The 17201-nt window shown below is 38.5% G+C and overlaps 1 protein-coding gene across 1 annotated transcript; it reads right to left on the bottom strand.

The window, feature by feature from the left end:
* Nucleotides 1–4700: 4700 nt before the first annotated feature.
* GDF10 (growth differentiation factor 10) lies at nucleotides 4701–15241 on the bottom strand. Its single transcript, XM_009888820.1, has 3 exons — nucleotides 15169–15241; nucleotides 10889–11796; nucleotides 4701–5713 (listed from the first exon to the last, which is right to left on the bottom strand). Exons 1-3 carry the CDS (start codon nucleotides 15239–15241, stop codon nucleotides 5522–5524), a joined length of 1173 nt encoding a protein of 390 aa, XP_009887122.1. The 3' UTR covers nucleotides 4701–5521.
* Nucleotides 15242–17201: the final 1960 nt, after the last annotated feature.

The raw sequence follows: 17201 nt of genomic DNA, 5'->3' as shown, positions 1-17201 counted from the left end.
GCTTCTGTTATCTAGCAAAGCTCTTAGTTAATGAAGATTCTATAAACATCTGACAAACACATGTGGCTGGTGGGAAGGACATTGTATATTGTAAAGAGTCCGCATTTCACTTTAGGGTCATCATTGCTTAATTACACTCTTTTATCATTTCCTTGCCAACACAAGGAGAAGCTTTCTTAGGGACGTGGAAGATTACACTGTTTTCATCAAGACTAGAAAATAGAGATCTAGAACAAAATCACTCTATTGGCTATTAGTAAATAACATCTCACAAATCTTTATTACAGTCTGTTCACATGCCATCAGAAAATCCACAATCGTTTGATGGAGAGCTGTGATTCTGCAAGACATTCTCTCATGACAATACAAGCAACCTTAAAACTTCTTTCCGTTTATCAGCCAAGAGCTATTGTTTGTACACAGTGGAATATCTGTTTTGTGTCAAGTTTGCTTCATGTTGTTTGCAGGCTTGTCCATTTTCAGTTTGATTCCTTTAGTGTATGGGAATTTAGTCTTGTTTTCATAGTATCTTATGTAATATATTTCTTAGATTCTTGATGGTCAGTCCAGTCCAAGAACAACCAGTCATTATTTCAGTGACCTCAAGATGAAGACAGAACTAGGCCTTCTAAGGCCACATGGAAAATAAAAGATGTCTGTGAAGATAGAGAAGATTATCTATGAAGATATTGTTATCCATGAGAAGAATGAGCCAAGGCAAAAATACAAGATTGATGATAGAATTTCTCATGATACAGAAGAAAAAAAAACTAGTTTATTTATAGACAAAAATATCACTTGCTATTTATCTTAATGAATGTGTTACAATTTATTAATGATACGTAAGTCTTTTATCTGTACTATTAGTGTATCATCTTTTCTAAGCACAACTCAATCCATTCTGTACACATGCCGTAAAGCCTGAATAGTGTTATGAGCTGTTACATTAAAAAAAAATCTCACTGCAGACATGCGGACAGGATTTTTTCCTTTCTGGCCATTCTTCTCCAGTTTTCTAGCGGTACATACACAGTGTTTAAAGTCAGCCCAGACTCCTCAAATACTCACTTATGTGTCACAGCTGGGATCCAAGATTCTGGTTAATTATGTTCCTATGGTATAAAGTCAGAAAGGATCCTGGTCTCCCGCATAGCAAGACTGTTTTACTCAAGGCCTTTGTGTTTCCTACCTGCGTGCAGAGCCCAATTTCTAGTGTTTGGCTAAAAAGTGACTTTTTAAAGGGTGTCCAGAATTTATCTTGAAGATCTCAAAGAATCAAAGATTTCTTCAATTTTTGTAGCACTTACTCAAAATGATTGCCACTTAACACTTAAAAAACCATGGTGCTTAATTTACTATTTCATTGTGCCTGGCTCCACCTTCTAGACAGGGGTTCTTGTGACTTCCCAGCTGGCTTAAGGAGCCCCATGGCGTTGGCATTTTCTTACTGTCAAAGTATTTGTACAGTGTAATCAAGTTACTTCTCAGATTACTTTCTGATAAAATAAACGTATTGTGCTTTTTAGTCACATTATAAGTTGTATTTCTCTAACTGTTTTTGTTTCTTTTTAATGTCTTTCAGAATTTGAATGTCTTTTTGAAAAGGTGAACACTGGGGCTATACATATTTTTCTAGTGGCAGTCCACTAATGCCACATGCAGAAATAAAATCTCCTTTCCTTATGTGGTTCACCACTCCAGTGTGTATCTTTTCAAAGCTTTCATTAGCTATCTTTACATAGCATCACTCTGGATGCTCATACTGTGCCATAAGTCCATGATATCCAGCAAAATTGTTTTAAGAGTTACAGCTTTAGGAGTTATGGGTGCAGTCTTTTACTCAGCAGGAACAGCCTCTCAAAATTGTTTTAAGAGTTACAGCTTTAGGAGTTATGGGTGCAGTCTTTTACTCAGCAGGACCAGCCTCTATTCCTTGTGCCTAGGTACTAAGTTCTGCATCTGTCTACCTTAAAATGAATTTTGGTTATATAAAGTGCAACTAAATCAAGTGATCTAAATAAATACTTCTCTCCTAAACACTCTTCTGCAAATGCTGTGGGGGTTGCTATATACGGACTTCCAGTTCATATATAAAGATGTCAAATAGTGTCAGGCCAAGTGTCAGCTTTGCGGAAACTTTACACTGAACAGTTTAATTCAGTGACAATTCCTTTTGAAAGCTGCTCTTTGAGGTTTGGCAGTGAGACAGTTGTTAATTCATGTGATACACAAATATATTAATATTGTCCAGTGGTTTCTTTTAATTATGCAGCCTTGTGCAAGAGAATTTAAATACTCCACAAAAACCTAAGTACATTCTAGCTGTTGCTGTTACCTCTGGCAATTAAACTGTGGCCTCAAAGAATGAAATTGGATTTGCTTTAGGAAAAAATGTCCTTAACACTTCGCTGGCTGGTATCAGCTGTTTTCCTGTTTGATCTGTTTTTAATCTTCCCATATTAATATATCCTCAGTTCTTTTAATTAGTTAGTGTAATTATCTTCACCTGCTATTTTAAGTGTTTCCCAATAGTACCTTTCTCTAGAAACTTAAACATTGAGTGGAATGGTTTATTGGATATTCATAGAAATCAAAAGATCTGCTGGAACCAAAAGAGTAAGTGTCTTCCAGCAGCAGCTGACTGCATTTGTGCTATTTCAAATGCAAAGTTTCCTTTTCTAGAGGACATCCACATACCAAAGACCCAGAAAGTAGCAGCCACTTCTAAACAAATAGTGGTTAAAGACCTTGTTTGCATTAGAAAATTGACTGATACAGCTAACCTGCAAATGAAATAAACTACTAATAAGAGAATTGTATTGCTTGTGTAGTAAGGGCATGCCTTGAGAGCTGTGCCACTTACAGGTATAATTTTGTTTTGCCCGTGCCAAATAACATAGTTATGCCAACTAAACCTTTCAGGGTTTTATAGGTATCTTAATGAATATAGGAGTAGCATTTTCCCTTATGTCCTGTAGACCTTATAGCAGATCATAGGATGGTATCTCTTTGCTAATCGCTGATCTTGGAAAGAAAGTTTGTACCCAAGGACTAATTCAAGATATAGAAAAGACTCCTTAAGGAAAACAAAATGCAATAGATGAGAACATAAGCACACTAGGCTAATATGTCATTCTGTTCAGAGCTGGTGCTAAATGGGAGCAAGACTAGAGCTACAGAAAAGGGTAGATTTTCATAGAGAACAAAATTGACAACAACTTAAGATACCTACAAGAGTTTTATGTTTATCACTGTTCTGTAGGAATAAATGTTGAATTTCTGAGAACGTTTCAATTTTTCTTTAAGCATTAGCATTACTTTGTCAACTGTAGTTGAGTTTCTTGGGACTTATAAAAACACAAGACCCTACATTTTTAAGGGAGATCTTTAACAGCAACAGTATGCAAAGTTTTGTCCCAGTATTTCCAGTGTAAATCACTGTAGTACTTTGGGAGAAAAAGAAATGCCTAGCTGGATCCATGATCTTTTGGCAGTCATAACTGGCAGTCATTACAAGGTGCCTTAGAACTATCTACTTCTTATTGAGAGCTCTTTAGGAGGAACTAGGAAGAACTGCTGTGAGAATAACCTTACAGACACTCCTGTGCGCACTGAATCTTGCTTTTATGTAGGTTAGCGGGAAGTACCACATTTACACACCTCTGTGGTCTGGGAATCTGCACCACATGAGTATGGAATATTAGTGGCAGAAGTTACCTAGTAATTTAGCAGGATAGGAGCCTTTCAGTTAGTCATTCATCAGAAGGTAGTGTTTGTAGTATTCTTCCCCTAAACAATACAACTCTTAATGGGATAAGATAGTGCAGAAAGTTAGACCGTCTCTTGAGGAGGAAACACTTAATATCTTGCACTCTGTGCTACCTCACAGACTTCAGAAGTTTGTTCTGCTCCTGGTCTGTCTATGCTATTGTACAGGAGGTGGGTGAAAATGGAATATGTGGCAAGTGTGTCCTGTCCTGGCATGCAGGGGCATTGAGAAAGAGGATTGACAGGCACAATGATGGAACATCAGCTCTTGAAAGAGCGCTGCAGTTACAAGGGCTACAATGAATCTATCAACAGAGGATTGTACAGGAGTTAGAGGGACACACAGACTTTAATTCTGTGAAGACTTCGAAGGAAACTACTGCCAAATATTGTGCCCCATTTTGATGTTCATTGTTGGAAAAGAGCTGTTAGAAATTTTTTTGAGGCTTAGAATAAGAAATCAAAGTAGCTATTTAAATCTTAGCCAACATATAATTTGACCCTGCTCTATATACTAAAAATACACAGTGAAAGTATTGTAGATAAAAGATATCTAATAAAGTAGGTTACAGTAAGATCCAGTGAATTGAAGCTAAAGCTCAACAAATTCAAACTAGGATTAAGCCACTGCATTTGAACAAAGAGCACTAACTTTTGGAACAACTACTTGTGGTCCAGTAGAGATATTGTCACATGAAATCTTTAAAGCCAAATTTATGCATGTTTTTCAAAGATATTCCCAAGCTCAAAACAGAAACTACTGGGCAAGGTTCTTTGATCTGTGCTATGCAGGAGGTCAGTCTAGATGATCACAGTATTCCCTTGTCTTTAATCCATTGAGGTTCATTATGACAAGCTTAACATGTATTTACATGTTTCCATCTAATTAAGAGGATGTAACAGAGTGCATTTATAGAAAGACGATTCAACTATTTTTAGATACTACTGTACCTTTAATTTATTAGCTTTTGTTAAAAGCATGTAACAATCTAGAGGATATAAAGTATAATTTACAAAAATATAAATCTCGGTTATTTATTTTTAGTATTTCAACATATTACTATATAGTATGTGTTACTCGGAGAATATGTTTAAAAACCTGAAATTATCCAGCAAACCAAAAGTGTGGGGTATTACATGTGTCTTTTGTAGTACAAATTATATATTAGGGAAGGGTATATTAACATACTGTTTATATGAAAGCTTATGCAGTGCACTATACTTGCATCCTGAAGAAAATATACATTTTAAGCCCTTTATTACAGCATTTTTCAGTATAAATATGCAGATTAAGAGTATGAGTGTTTTAGGCAAAAATTTTTGATTTGTGTACAAAAGTGATATTCTAAAATAAGCCTGACTTTGCAAGTCCACTTCCCATCTTCTTGGTTAACTGAAGAGATAAAATAGTCAGAAAAATAGCATATAAAAACATATTTTAGTCCTTTGATTATGGAAGACTTTAAACTTAAATTTCTCACTAAACACCAGTTGTCTGGGCTAGGTGGGTTAGGAAGATATTTGTAAAAGTATTGAATTCCTGGAAGATGAATATGAAAGACAAATGATGACAGCAAGACATATCCTTCCAGGTGAGAATGTTTATCGTTTTAGTCTCTCCGCATGCTTTCTGTAGAGGAATTGGAGGCTTGCATTCATTCATCAACACAAGTGGATTCATTTCGCATTCACAACTTTCCCAGTGTAGTTGGACAGGATGCATACGTCTCATTAAAGATGTGTTTGTATGAGTTTATCGGCAGGCGCAAGTTTCAACCGACATATTGGGATATACCTTTAAAACAACGTTTTTGTTCTCATCTAAGAACAGGACACTGAGTGAGCTCATTTTGTCAGGAACGCAGCAGGGTTCTGGGATGCCAGGAATGATTCCCACTGCTTTTACGATGCTCTGGATTGTAGCATGATTTGATGGCCGAACAATCTGGAACAGAGAGGAAAATAGTTATCGCTTCATTTATGAATGGTCACTTTCCCAGGTGGACTTGGAAAATGACAACAACTATGGTTTTCTGTTTCTTAAAAAATGTGAATATATGTGATTGAGTCACAGGGCCATACAGCTTAGTCAGTCCCTCACACACCCAGCTTTCCTGTGCGGGGCGTATCCAACAGATATTTTGTGTTCCTTATGCTGCCTTCATGAATACCAGAGGAGGGCGCTGGCGGCACAGCCAGCAGTCAGGAGCCTGAAGAAACAATGTCCCTGACTGCACTACTAGATGCTGGAGGCAGGCGTGCAGGAGAAAAGGATTAAGGTGGGGCACACTTCTCTGTCATAAGACCTTATCTTTTGTTTTCTTAACCTCTTGTCTGACTTGGAAAATTGGCTACTGTAATTATTTCCAAAATAACTATCCCTATGTTCCAGCAGTATTTCTCCTCATTTACGCTAACCTGGATTAGTTACTTTTTCCTGGAGCAATTACTCTCTTTTAAAAGAGCAGAGTGCTCCAGAAGTAGTGTCCACAGGGGGGAGTTAGTCTAGAATAGTCTAACAACCTGACAGAACCTTTCTGATTCTAACTTCATGACAAACAAGTACTTCATACCTGGAGTCTGTCTGCTTCCCTCTGCCTTCCTCACCAGCCTATTTTATTTTTTTTTTTTATTTTCTTCCCCTGACCTAGCCTCAAAGCAGGAGAAGAAAACAAAAGGCTGGTAGGGCAGGAGAAGTATGAAGTGAGGTTTCACAGCAGCTTTACAGCTATATGATGTTCAAGGTACTCAGCCACAATCTTTTTTCTGCTATTGATTTTTGGAGGCAGTAAAGAACACAAGGAAAAATATTTGAGAAGAGGAGGCAGCCATTAGGCATAGCAGCACTGAGAATAAGAAAAGGAAAAAGTTAAGATACATAAATAGTATACTGTGTGGTAGTTACATGTAAATGTTTTGGGTTGTTTTTTTTTTTTTCTTTTACTCACAACCTACACTTGACCCTTGTAGTCTGAGCAACTGAATAGTACTAAACAGTTTTCACCACTTCTGTTGCTTGAGGTACATACAGTCAAGCACAAGTTTACTGGTGACAGAGTGACAGACTTTCTTTGTAATGGCCTCAGCATAGCATGGAATGTGTTCCAGTTACATGGAGCAGTAATATGGCATGCAACCCACCACTGAGGCTGAAGCTTCAGTGACTCCTGTTCAATTGTCATGCTTGAATACTGTCCCAGCAAATGCGTACAGTAACAGTAGTAAAATTGTGTTAGTAATATCAGGCTTTTTTGCTACAGTTTCACAGGTTTTCTGCACAGATCTGGTATATGTGGCACGTGAAATCTTTCATCACTATTGGTACATAGCTGTCTATCTGGTGGAAAATGACATCTGTGGGACAACAAATAGGGACTTTGCACGCCTCCACATGGAAGCAGATACTTCAAATGAGAAGAATTAATGTCTTATATATCTTCTCTATTTTTCAAATAATAATTGAATATATGCAAAACATGATTTTTCATTTCAACATGAAAAGTTACGTAGACCATGGGTATAACAAAGAAACTGTTTTTTAGGGTAATTCAGTTTTGATCCATTTACTTTAAGTGTAACATATCAGCAAATCAGATCCAAACCTTACTTGCTATTAAGGCTTTCAGATGTTCCTTAACTAAAGTGACATCGTTTGAGCCATTACAAGAAGAAACTGTGAAGTCCGTTTTTGATCCTATGGGGCTTCAAGACAGCATCCTATAACCAAGTCCCAACAAGTGACCAATCCTGGAAAGTGCCTTTCTGTAATTGGCATATGTTGGCATAATTAGCCACAGCTTGCTCTCTCGTGCCACCCTTCATCTTTAGATTTCAAAGCTGTCCACAAACAAGCAGCAGTGAATTGGTCTCACAGCTGTTTTGTGAAGTAGAAATAAGCTTTTACCCGTATTGGCCGTGTCAGCAAATCTGGACAGCAAGAGAGAGACAGAAGTAGCTTTCATGTGTTTAAGCAACTGCAGAGTTTAGAAATTCAAAGAACTGCAGCTTCTAGAATCAAGTTCTTACTTTAACCTCTACGAAAAACCTCCTGAAGTGTTCCTAAAGTGTTCCTAGCACCTTTATTATTTCATATTGTTATTTGAAACAGTCACAGATCCTAATGTGCTACTGAAACAGAATTTGTTGACCCCATGCAGTGGATAGCCATCATTGCCCTCAGTACCAGTTACTGACTTACAGGATTCCTCAGTATGAACGTGCAGAAGATCCCACTAGGATCTTCTCCATCTGTACAGTCTCTAATATCTGCAAGGAACAAGTAGATGTGAGCAAAGTCTAGCATGAGCAGCTGTCTACCAAGACGACAGCACTAATTAGATTTCTAATGCCTGCAAGTGTTTACACTATGCACAAAAATGCTTGTAGAGAAAAATGCATGTTATGGCCTATTACTCTGTACAGAATCTGGCTCCCTGAGCCCTACATCCACAGCAGAGCCAGACAGCACACCCATCCCACATCCAGCCAGGCTCTAATTTTTCCAGCCCTTCTGGAAACCTGGCATGAGTGTTCAGTGATCATGGGCTAGGCTTCACATTAGACTTTGTACCGATGTGCTAAAGTGGAAAGCTTGAAATAGTGAGTTGAATGCCCAGTGGTGATGGCACTGAGGAAGTGCTATTGTTTTAAATGCTGGCTACTAAGTGATATACTGCAGGCCAGGTTCTGCTCTTACTTAATCTCTAGGACAATCCTATTTTAGGAACATTTTGGGCCTCAGACAATGGAAGGATGGTGATGTAGCCGAAAAGCAATTAACAGCAGGTTTGAAATACTTCAGACCCGCCTCTTCTGCCTGGCTTACACCCCTTTTAAAGTCTGTTTTATCATGAATTTGCCCCTTAAAAAACACACACACACCACCCCATCTTAAAAAACAATACTTCTTAGCTTCAGGACATGTTTCTTTTCAGCTTTGAATTCAACTCTCAAAATGAAACTCATGAACTGATTCATGTACAAAGATGAAATCAAGAGAATTCTAATTCCTGTAGACCATGGAAAGAGTATGTTCCTGCTTCTACCACACATAGCACTAGCATTTATTTGGCAAATGCAGCGGTGCAGCCAGCCATTATTAACCATATAAGCTAATCTTCCCCCTCATAGTTCAGGATATAACAACTTCAGTGGTAAGGCTGAAGGCGAACTTTCTATGACAAGATTTGTACCTGACCTGAAGCTTCTTTCATGCTGATGTCCTAGTTATCTCTGTTCATTTGGAAACAGTAATTTTAAAAAGTTACAGCTGTGAATTTGCCTCTATTTTTGCCTAACAAAGAAAAGCTGACAAAAAGTAGACCTCTTCCAAATCAAACCCAACCAAAAATCCTCAAATCTATGTATCTGTGATTTAGTTTTAGCTTTCTCTCAGGGTTTTTTGGGTTGGTTTGGGTTTTTTTTTGTTGCTTGTGTTTTGGCACCAAGATGCTAGTGCAGCCACATTAATTTAACTAGAAAACAAGTATCAAAATGAGAACTAAAGTAAGTGGTTTTGATTTACAAGGGAATCTTTATTCTATAGGAAGTAATATTTCTAGATAAGACATTAAATAAGTCAGCAATATCAGCTTATTTAACTATTCCAGCTAGAAATGGATCCACTCTCTTTTGGTTCTGTCAGCTTTTGTGTCGTGCTGTTTTGCTCACAAGAAGCCAGACGTGTTAAATGTATCATCTCTCTTCCCCCCTGCCCCCTCACCGGCTTTGGTATGTATGAATGGTGTATTACACTGTGGGTCTAAAGCAGAGGATCCATATTCCCAGGGTGTGTTTTGTTTTGGATAAGTTAAATGGTGTTGCATGATTTCTTCATACTACAACAAAAAAGTGAAGTTGTATGTGAGCCTGTGCAAGCTTTAATTTTTACCAGACCATGTACCATTTTATGTACGCGTGGTTCAGCGTTGACCAGCTACATGAGAACACGTGGTCAGATTTGTACACCGTACCCTGATGTCTGGATTTCCACTGTCCCTGGACTTAAACTAGCCTGCACATCTACTCTTCCTGAAATCATACTACTTATTTCAACACAAACATACATCAATCTCTCTTTATGTAAAATAGGGCAGATTCCTGTCTCAGAGCTTTGAAATTCTCTGCAGTAAAACACTATCCATTATTCATGTGCCAGGTGACCACATGCAAAAATAGCAGTAGAATAAATAATCAGTCCATTTGTAGGTAGAATTGCAAAATAATTACAGTGTCTAAACATGCAGATTATGCAATGCTTCAAATCCTCCCCTTCCCCATTACTTGAAAGTCCTATAAAATGCTGCAAATTCCTGTGCTACATAGGATTGCCAAAATTTCTACATTTTACCATAGAGCAAGTGAGCCGGGGTGGGCCAAATCGAAATTTTGTTGGAGCAAGAGTTCATGTTTGCCTCTCTATTAGCAAATTTCACACTGCTTCTATAGGAGGAATTCAGTACACTAGCTTTAGAGTGTCACAGACAGCTATTTGGCATTTCCAGCCACATAAAGTAAGTCAACTTTTTTGTTCCAGCAGGATTATCTTAATTTCAAGAATTTAGTAAATTAAAAAACACCAGAGAATTTTGAGATGCAAATATCAGCCTAACCAGCATTCTTATTTTCAAAGCGACAAGCAGTTTCTTAAAGTTAAAAATACCTCAGTGTCACTACCCTGCATTTTTCTCCTAAGGTATTACCAGTGGAATTCAGAAATACTCTGATACAGTACCTTTTTTATTATTAGCATATAATACTTTACACTTCTGCTATTACTACAGAGTAGTTTGATGATTTAGTATGTGTAACCATATTTTAATAAGCTACAGAAGTCTGTGTTATGGTTTCAAGATATAAAATGAGAAATTATAAGGTAAACCGGAGACATTTTTCTTATTCTTCAGAGTAAATGTAAAGATAACTTGGAATCTTTGTACTCTGAGGGAAACAATCACAGTTGATGGAAACGATATTGCTAAACTTAATTAGGCTGAACAAGGCAACAGAACACAGTGAAAAAGGAAAAAATCTAAAGGAAAATATAACTGGCAAAGTAGCTGAATAGGCAGAACAGTAGATCTACTGTTTGCAAGCTAACAACAAGGAAAAGGCATACTACCTTGGGCATTGGAAATTCACATGCCCCTGCACAGTAGTAGGCATCAAATGATTTGGGAGATATGATCCATTCATTCCAGCCAATATCAGCAAAGTCAACTTTCATGTATCTTCTTGAACAAATCCTTGGCTCATTCCATTGTTTTCGCCTTGCTTTCTTCATTGTTTTCTCATCGAAATTTAGCACCTGAGACTTTGTAAGTGTTTCTGTATTTTCTTGCCCTTTTCTCCTGCGGTCTTTGCGTGAGGTTTTTGGTTTCAAGGACTTGTAGGCATTCTCCCATATGTCATGTTTGTTGTATTTATTGTTGTTATAATCTACTTCTGGCAACTCATTGTTCTGAATAGAGCTAGAGATGTATGTATCCCTCCGCACTCGGGTATCAGTAGAAGCATTAGGGGACAGATTTGGGTCCCCATCATTAGAAGGGAATGGGTCATAACGCTGTAGGGTGACTGCCACGCTGTTAGGTTCAGAGATTGCAAGATCATTGGCATAAACTAGTATATAAGGTAAATGAGTGGTGACCTGTTCAGGGAAGCCCTGGTGTTTCTCCCCAGAATCAAGCTCAGCGCAGAGAATGAACTCTCCTGCCCGTTTTGATTCTTTTATGATGTGTGAAATGTCCTTTGCATGCCAAGCCCCTCGTCTTTGAAGAGACACGGTGATGTTCCCTTTCACTAGCCCATAGGCAGAATTCTGGTGAATGCTTTGGAAAATGAGGTTGAGCCGCAGGATTGGAGGCAGGTGAAGGAGGCGGCAGGATGAGTTCTTGGACCGCTTACAAAACACTTCCCGGTGCCGAGGGCGTTTGTCAGCATAGAAGTGAAAAGTGGCAGCAAGGATCATCTCTGAATCCTGCATGGATGTCAGATTGAAGCAGTACAAGGGCTTCTGGGCCCAGAACTCTGCAAGAGAGCAGGGAAAACATGGATAAATATCTGAGGGCAAAAATGGTAGCCAAACCTTTATTCCTATATAAGTGGATTAACAAATTTTGCTTTTCACTTACCCGCTTCAAATCAGTTAGTATAGTGAGCTTGTCACTTCAGCTTAAAACTGCGGTGAGTAAGTGGAGGAAAAAATCCTAATAATATTTAATAGCAATAGTACGATAACATTGGGAGAGTACAACACACTGGGCACCTTTCGTATATATGAGGGATAAATCTCTTTCCATAGATTTTCAGTTTCAGACTGCCTTTCATTCCAGACAGGCAAGAAAAGCAACCCTTGCTTCTATTGCATTTATACCAAAGTAAAGCTCAGATAAGCTGTCAAATTTGCCCATGGCAGAGCTCAGAATGGTACCTTACTCAGTACACTAGCTGAAAACCAGGTTACAGTTAATATTTAAGATGGCCTAATCTAAAGGTGACTGCAAAGATTCCTAAAAGATCTCTGGGTGCTAATTCTGTGGGCAACGGCATATGAAGTTCTTCAGCTGTAAATAGTCCACAAGAGACATTTCACAAAGGGGCTGGAAGTAAGTGGTGCGACACATACTTTGGGGGCCGTTATTCTCAGGAACAATCCTCCTTTCCAGTTACATCCTGACAGAACTTTGTTTAAAGCACTATGAAACCTAGTTGGTTTCTAAGACTTGTGTTTTGATCTGCTTGAAATGAGTGACAACTACTGTTGAATAGGAGTTGACTCTTAAAATTCGAACTCCATGTGATATAGCTTCTTTTTAGGTAGTTGAACAATTTGTGCTCAGGTTACATCTCTACCCTCCTCTCAAGGAAGATGAGCAATTTTACATTAATATCTGTTTATACCATGTTTGTTTAAACAGTAGAAACCCCTCTTAGCGTGTTTAAATGTAATCTCAGAATCAAAAGACCATGCCTTCACAGTCTATCATTGTGAAAAGTTGCTTTTTTTTTTTTTTTTTACGAGCTCAAGAGTATACAGAAAAGTGGTAGCAGAACCAAGAACTGATTCCTATCTTCCCAAGCTCAGACGGGTACTTAGAATGCATCAAAGGACTATGGTGGGTAAGTTTGCACCTTTATTTAACCCAAATGGACAAACTCTCTGGCTGCCCTTCTTGACATACCTGGGAATTCTCTGGCAGCAGAGAGAAAAAAAAACAACACACATCCCAAAAAACCAAACCAAACCAACAAACCCAACAGCCAGCCTTCCCAGAAACACTTAGGTTTCTTTTTCAGTGCACTGTGGATGATGAGCCACAGAAATTTTGGCAATAACAGAAAGGCAGTACTGTTAAGTGCCACCTGCCAGAATGTTCTTCCTTTTAAGCACAGTTTCATTTGAAAGATGAAAATTAATAGTTCTATATCTCACTAAATTAGTGCTTGCTGTCTTCTAGTTCGTGATGGATAGAACCGTCATTTGGACTAAACTACAGCAGGTTAGGATGTTCATTAATTCCAGGCCCACATAGGCAGTCTGAAAGTACAAATATTCGGGTATGCAGTTTCCATCTACACCATCTGTTTTTTTTTCCTGATGCAGTGAAGTAGAACAGCCTGTACTGATGCCCACATAATGGTTTCATAGGTAGCAGAGAGGCTAACAGAAGTTGTGTTCTGTGATGAGAAGCTATTTGTTTCTGTCACTTCAGGACAGGATTCCTATCAGTAAACTTTTTCAATCAATACTAGTCTTATGCGCAGGTGCTCATACTATGAAAAAACTTAAGAGTTTAGATTCTATTCAAGTCTTTGTAGCAAAGAAATTTCACAAGGCTGACAGCCTATTTTTCAGACCAAGGAAAAGAATAATCATAGTACTTCCTTTAGAACACCAGACTGTTGTTAATGTTTGTTCATTTCAGAAGGCATATTTTTAAAAGGAAGTCTATCTACTCCCTTTCCCCCTGAAAGAAAATTGAAATTTTCAATATTTTCAATATTTTTTTAGTAGTAGAATACTCCTAGCACCATCAGTTCCATAGATATGACTATGACGCGTATGCTTGTAATGATACCTCAGAGAAAGGGAATTTTAATTAATTTTGCATTCTGGAGTGAAATAAACCCTTCAAAAGTCAAAATTATTTGTAGAACAGTATGAGAATCTGTGAGCGTGCAGCTACTAAAAAGCCAGAAGGCAGCTTTTTAGGAATTGAGGAAACTAGAGTTTTGGATGGAGAGTAGTCATATTTATCATATTGCATCAGATTACTCAGGCTTTTACCAACCTGTCAAGCAAAGATTGTTACATTTTCCAGGTCTACTCTGAGTTGAACTGTACTAGCTGTATACAGTAAAGCTGTTAATATTTTACTGATTGTATCTACCTCTGATCAGTGTAGACAGCTTCAAATTAGGAATACAGGCAAAATGTATGGAGGATATACACAAGAGGTTGGTAGAGAAAAAAAAAAGGCAAGTGGCCAAGGAAAGAAAATATTAGTCTTTAGTAGGTAATCCACACAGGAGAATGTTGCATTGCAGTAAGCGAAGGTTAGCGGAACAGATTTAAATGGTATTTCTGATAACACATTTGTGAGAAAGAAATACGCAGAGAACCTCATTTAAAATATTTTAAGCTGTAAAATTATATTAAACCAAGGCTCTAGAGGCCAAAATTACAGTTCCATAAGTAATCTTGATTTGGTTTTCTTGCACATATGCATTATGATATAGTCTTAATTAAATGGCTGCTATTTTCTACTATTCACCAAGGCCTTTGCTTCATTTAGCACAGGGGATGGATGGTGTTTAGGGAGCAAGCCTGAGCTGCAAGAGTCAATTTATGGGGAAGTTTCATGGCTTAGGTAGCAGATTGCTGCCATGAAGACTTAATTCCCCCCAATCTCAGCAACCTAGGTGAAGTTAGGCAATAACTTAGTATTTCACATTTGGTCACAAACCACTTAGGACTTGACTGTGTAACTAACTTCAGTCAATTGGTACTGTTTTCTGAAGCTACAGAGTTCCCTGAAAACTGGAAAGCACCTAAAGAACTTGAGAAATTAGTTCATAGACTCTCTCTCAGCTCCTTATCAGAGAAATAATGAACTCTTGTGCATACATGTAGAGATGAGCTGAGAGGAGATGATCAGATGTTTGTGAAGCACTCTTCCTGAAGTGCTAAGTACTGCTGGAGAATCATGAAGAAGGTGTATTTGGAATGTGTGCAGATAGCACATGCATAAATATAGCAATTGCCTCACATTGAATATGGAGAAATATTATGTATTCAATAACCCAGTCAGGGTTATCCTGTATTCAATAACCCTTAGAGGGTTATCCCTGTAAGGGATATGTAGGATAGCAATATGATTGTGCAGTTGTCAATAATACCTATGACAAAGGAGCAACCTAAGTCTGGACCGACATTTTGCACCTCTGGATCAAGCACCGTCTTGACAACCATAACTAACAGTGATGCTGGAGAGTCCCTTAACAAACAGCTTTAAGCTGCAGGGTAGAAACAGAAGATTACAGATTTTCTGAAAAGGTACAAGTTTAAAAATAATTAAAAAAAAGAAGTAAGTCCATTGTTTGGGATAATGAAAAGGAAATTATTGTAGGTGTCGTCTGTTTTGCTTATCTCAATAGGATCAGAATTATCATCCGTATTTTATAAAGAATAGATGTTCCACATGTCTTGTTAGAAGAACATGCCAATTTCTTCTTTCAGAAGAAAACAGTAGAATGTCTTGGAGGAGATAAAGCAAAACCAGATAAGGTTCTTCACCCCTTCCTCATCTTGTGTCATTCTGTGGTTCATTTCAGGCTGTTCATCACTAGGTTGATGAATTACAAAGAAATAAAATTTATTGTCATAACAAAGGAACACTGCAGAGGAGCTTCTGCTTTCATGCCATGTTACTGGGGAGAGATGGGATCCAGTAGGTACACAGATGGGACACAGGAGATAGGAGTTTTGGACATAGGTGGGCTTTATTTCAATTGCATGGAAAGACAAATTACTTCCAGGCATCTCTGCCTTGCTTTCACAGTCTGACAGTTGAGCAAAATAATATTGATTTGTAATTGCTTAGTATAGTCTATCTGTGGGTAGACAGTGCTGCTTTTTAAGTGTTTTAAACTAGAATTTAAAGCACTTAGATGCAAGTAACTTGTTCAGCAGATTAATTGAAAACCGAAGAAAAAGAATATAGTGCAATTCTTGCACTCTTCCCAAATCACTCTTGTGGTCCAGGGCCTTACTTGGGTAGCAGCCAGTATCAGCTGCTCGGTTCACAGAAAAATGAGAGTGATAGCAGGAGGTCATGGAATAACCATCCACAGTGGAAGTGTCTTCCCAACCCCTATTAGTTAGCAGCTGCTAGCTAATGATCCAGAGCATAACGATTTATTTCTCTCCCAAATGTCTGCAATTGCTTTACATCCCAACTCCTAGATTTCTAGACATTTTCATTAGCCACTTACCCTTCCATGGGATCTCCTCCTCCTTGAATGATTACTTTTTAATATTACATTTGACATAGGATAGAAATTAGTTGGGGTGCACTAGAGAATATGGATTATTGTGTGATATTATAGTAACCATTCCCTAAAACACTGTGTGTTGTATTTTATTGTATATATGAGACTTTAAATGTAAGGGAAAGATTGAAACTCACAAAAAGAAATTTTGAATCAATCTATCAGCTGTGTCTATAAAAAAATTATTATTTCTGGCAATGTAAAAAAAAATATATTCTAGAAACTGATCCAATTCTTATTTTAAGAGCTAAGATCTTAGTTAGAGTCTGTAAGAGTTAACCAAAGAAGGAAGACATTTTCCAGGAAAGATATTTTGGGTTTCCTTGGCAAATTATAACAAATTTGAAGAGTATTGACTACCCAAACCTCCTCTTTCTTATTTTGGAGTAAAACTGGGATAATGAAAGTGTGGTTTTGACACAGTATATGTGGTCTTCCACCCTCATAATGAAGCCACGTAAAGCTGGGGAGAGGGAGGCCAGACGTGTGTCTTCTCAGGTTTAGGCGGTGCACCGCCGTTACGGTCCCGAGCAGTTTTCGGCAGTCCCGTAGGCGGCACTCTTCCTAACAGAAACGGGCGAGCCTGCGGGAAGAGCCGGGGGAGAGGACCTGCGGCTGGAGCACCCGCTATTAGTGTTATTGCTCCAAGTGCCTCTGAAAACATCTTTCGACCCAGTGCGATGTGCACCGGGAACAGCGCTCCTTTTGCCGGTGGTTTGCATCCGCAGCAACGGAGTCTTTCCGCAGGGAGACACCGTCGTGCAGATACTCCCGGGGAGGGGAGGGAGGGAGCCGGGGGAGGTGGGGAGCCGTCCGCAGAGCCGAGGGGAGACACCCTGTCCGTGTAGTTGGCAAGGGCCCCCCAAGTATTGGCAAGTATT

The sequence above is a fragment of the Charadrius vociferus genome, unplaced genomic scaffold, assembly GCF_000708025.1.
Source record: "Charadrius vociferus isolate BGI_N301 unplaced genomic scaffold, ASM70802v2 scaffold436, whole genome shotgun sequence".
Lineage (NCBI taxonomy): Eukaryota > Metazoa > Chordata > Aves > Charadriiformes > Charadriidae > Charadrius > Charadrius vociferus.
This window is presented reverse-complemented; position numbering and strand designations above follow the sequence as displayed.

Coding starts and splice junctions, on each gene's coding strand:
- GDF10 (XM_009888820.1), bottom strand. CDS start 15,241: ATGGTTGTCAAGACGGTGCTTGATCCAGAGGTGCAAAATGTCGGTCCA. Junction 11,797..15,168: donor AGGTTGCTCCTTTGTCATAG/GTATTATTGACA, acceptor GCTCTCTTGCAG/AGTTCTGGGCCCAGAAGCCC. Junction 5,714..10,888: donor GTGAATTTCCAATGCCCAAG/GTAGTATGCCTT, acceptor TCTCTGTTCCAG/ATTGTTCGGCCATCAAATCA.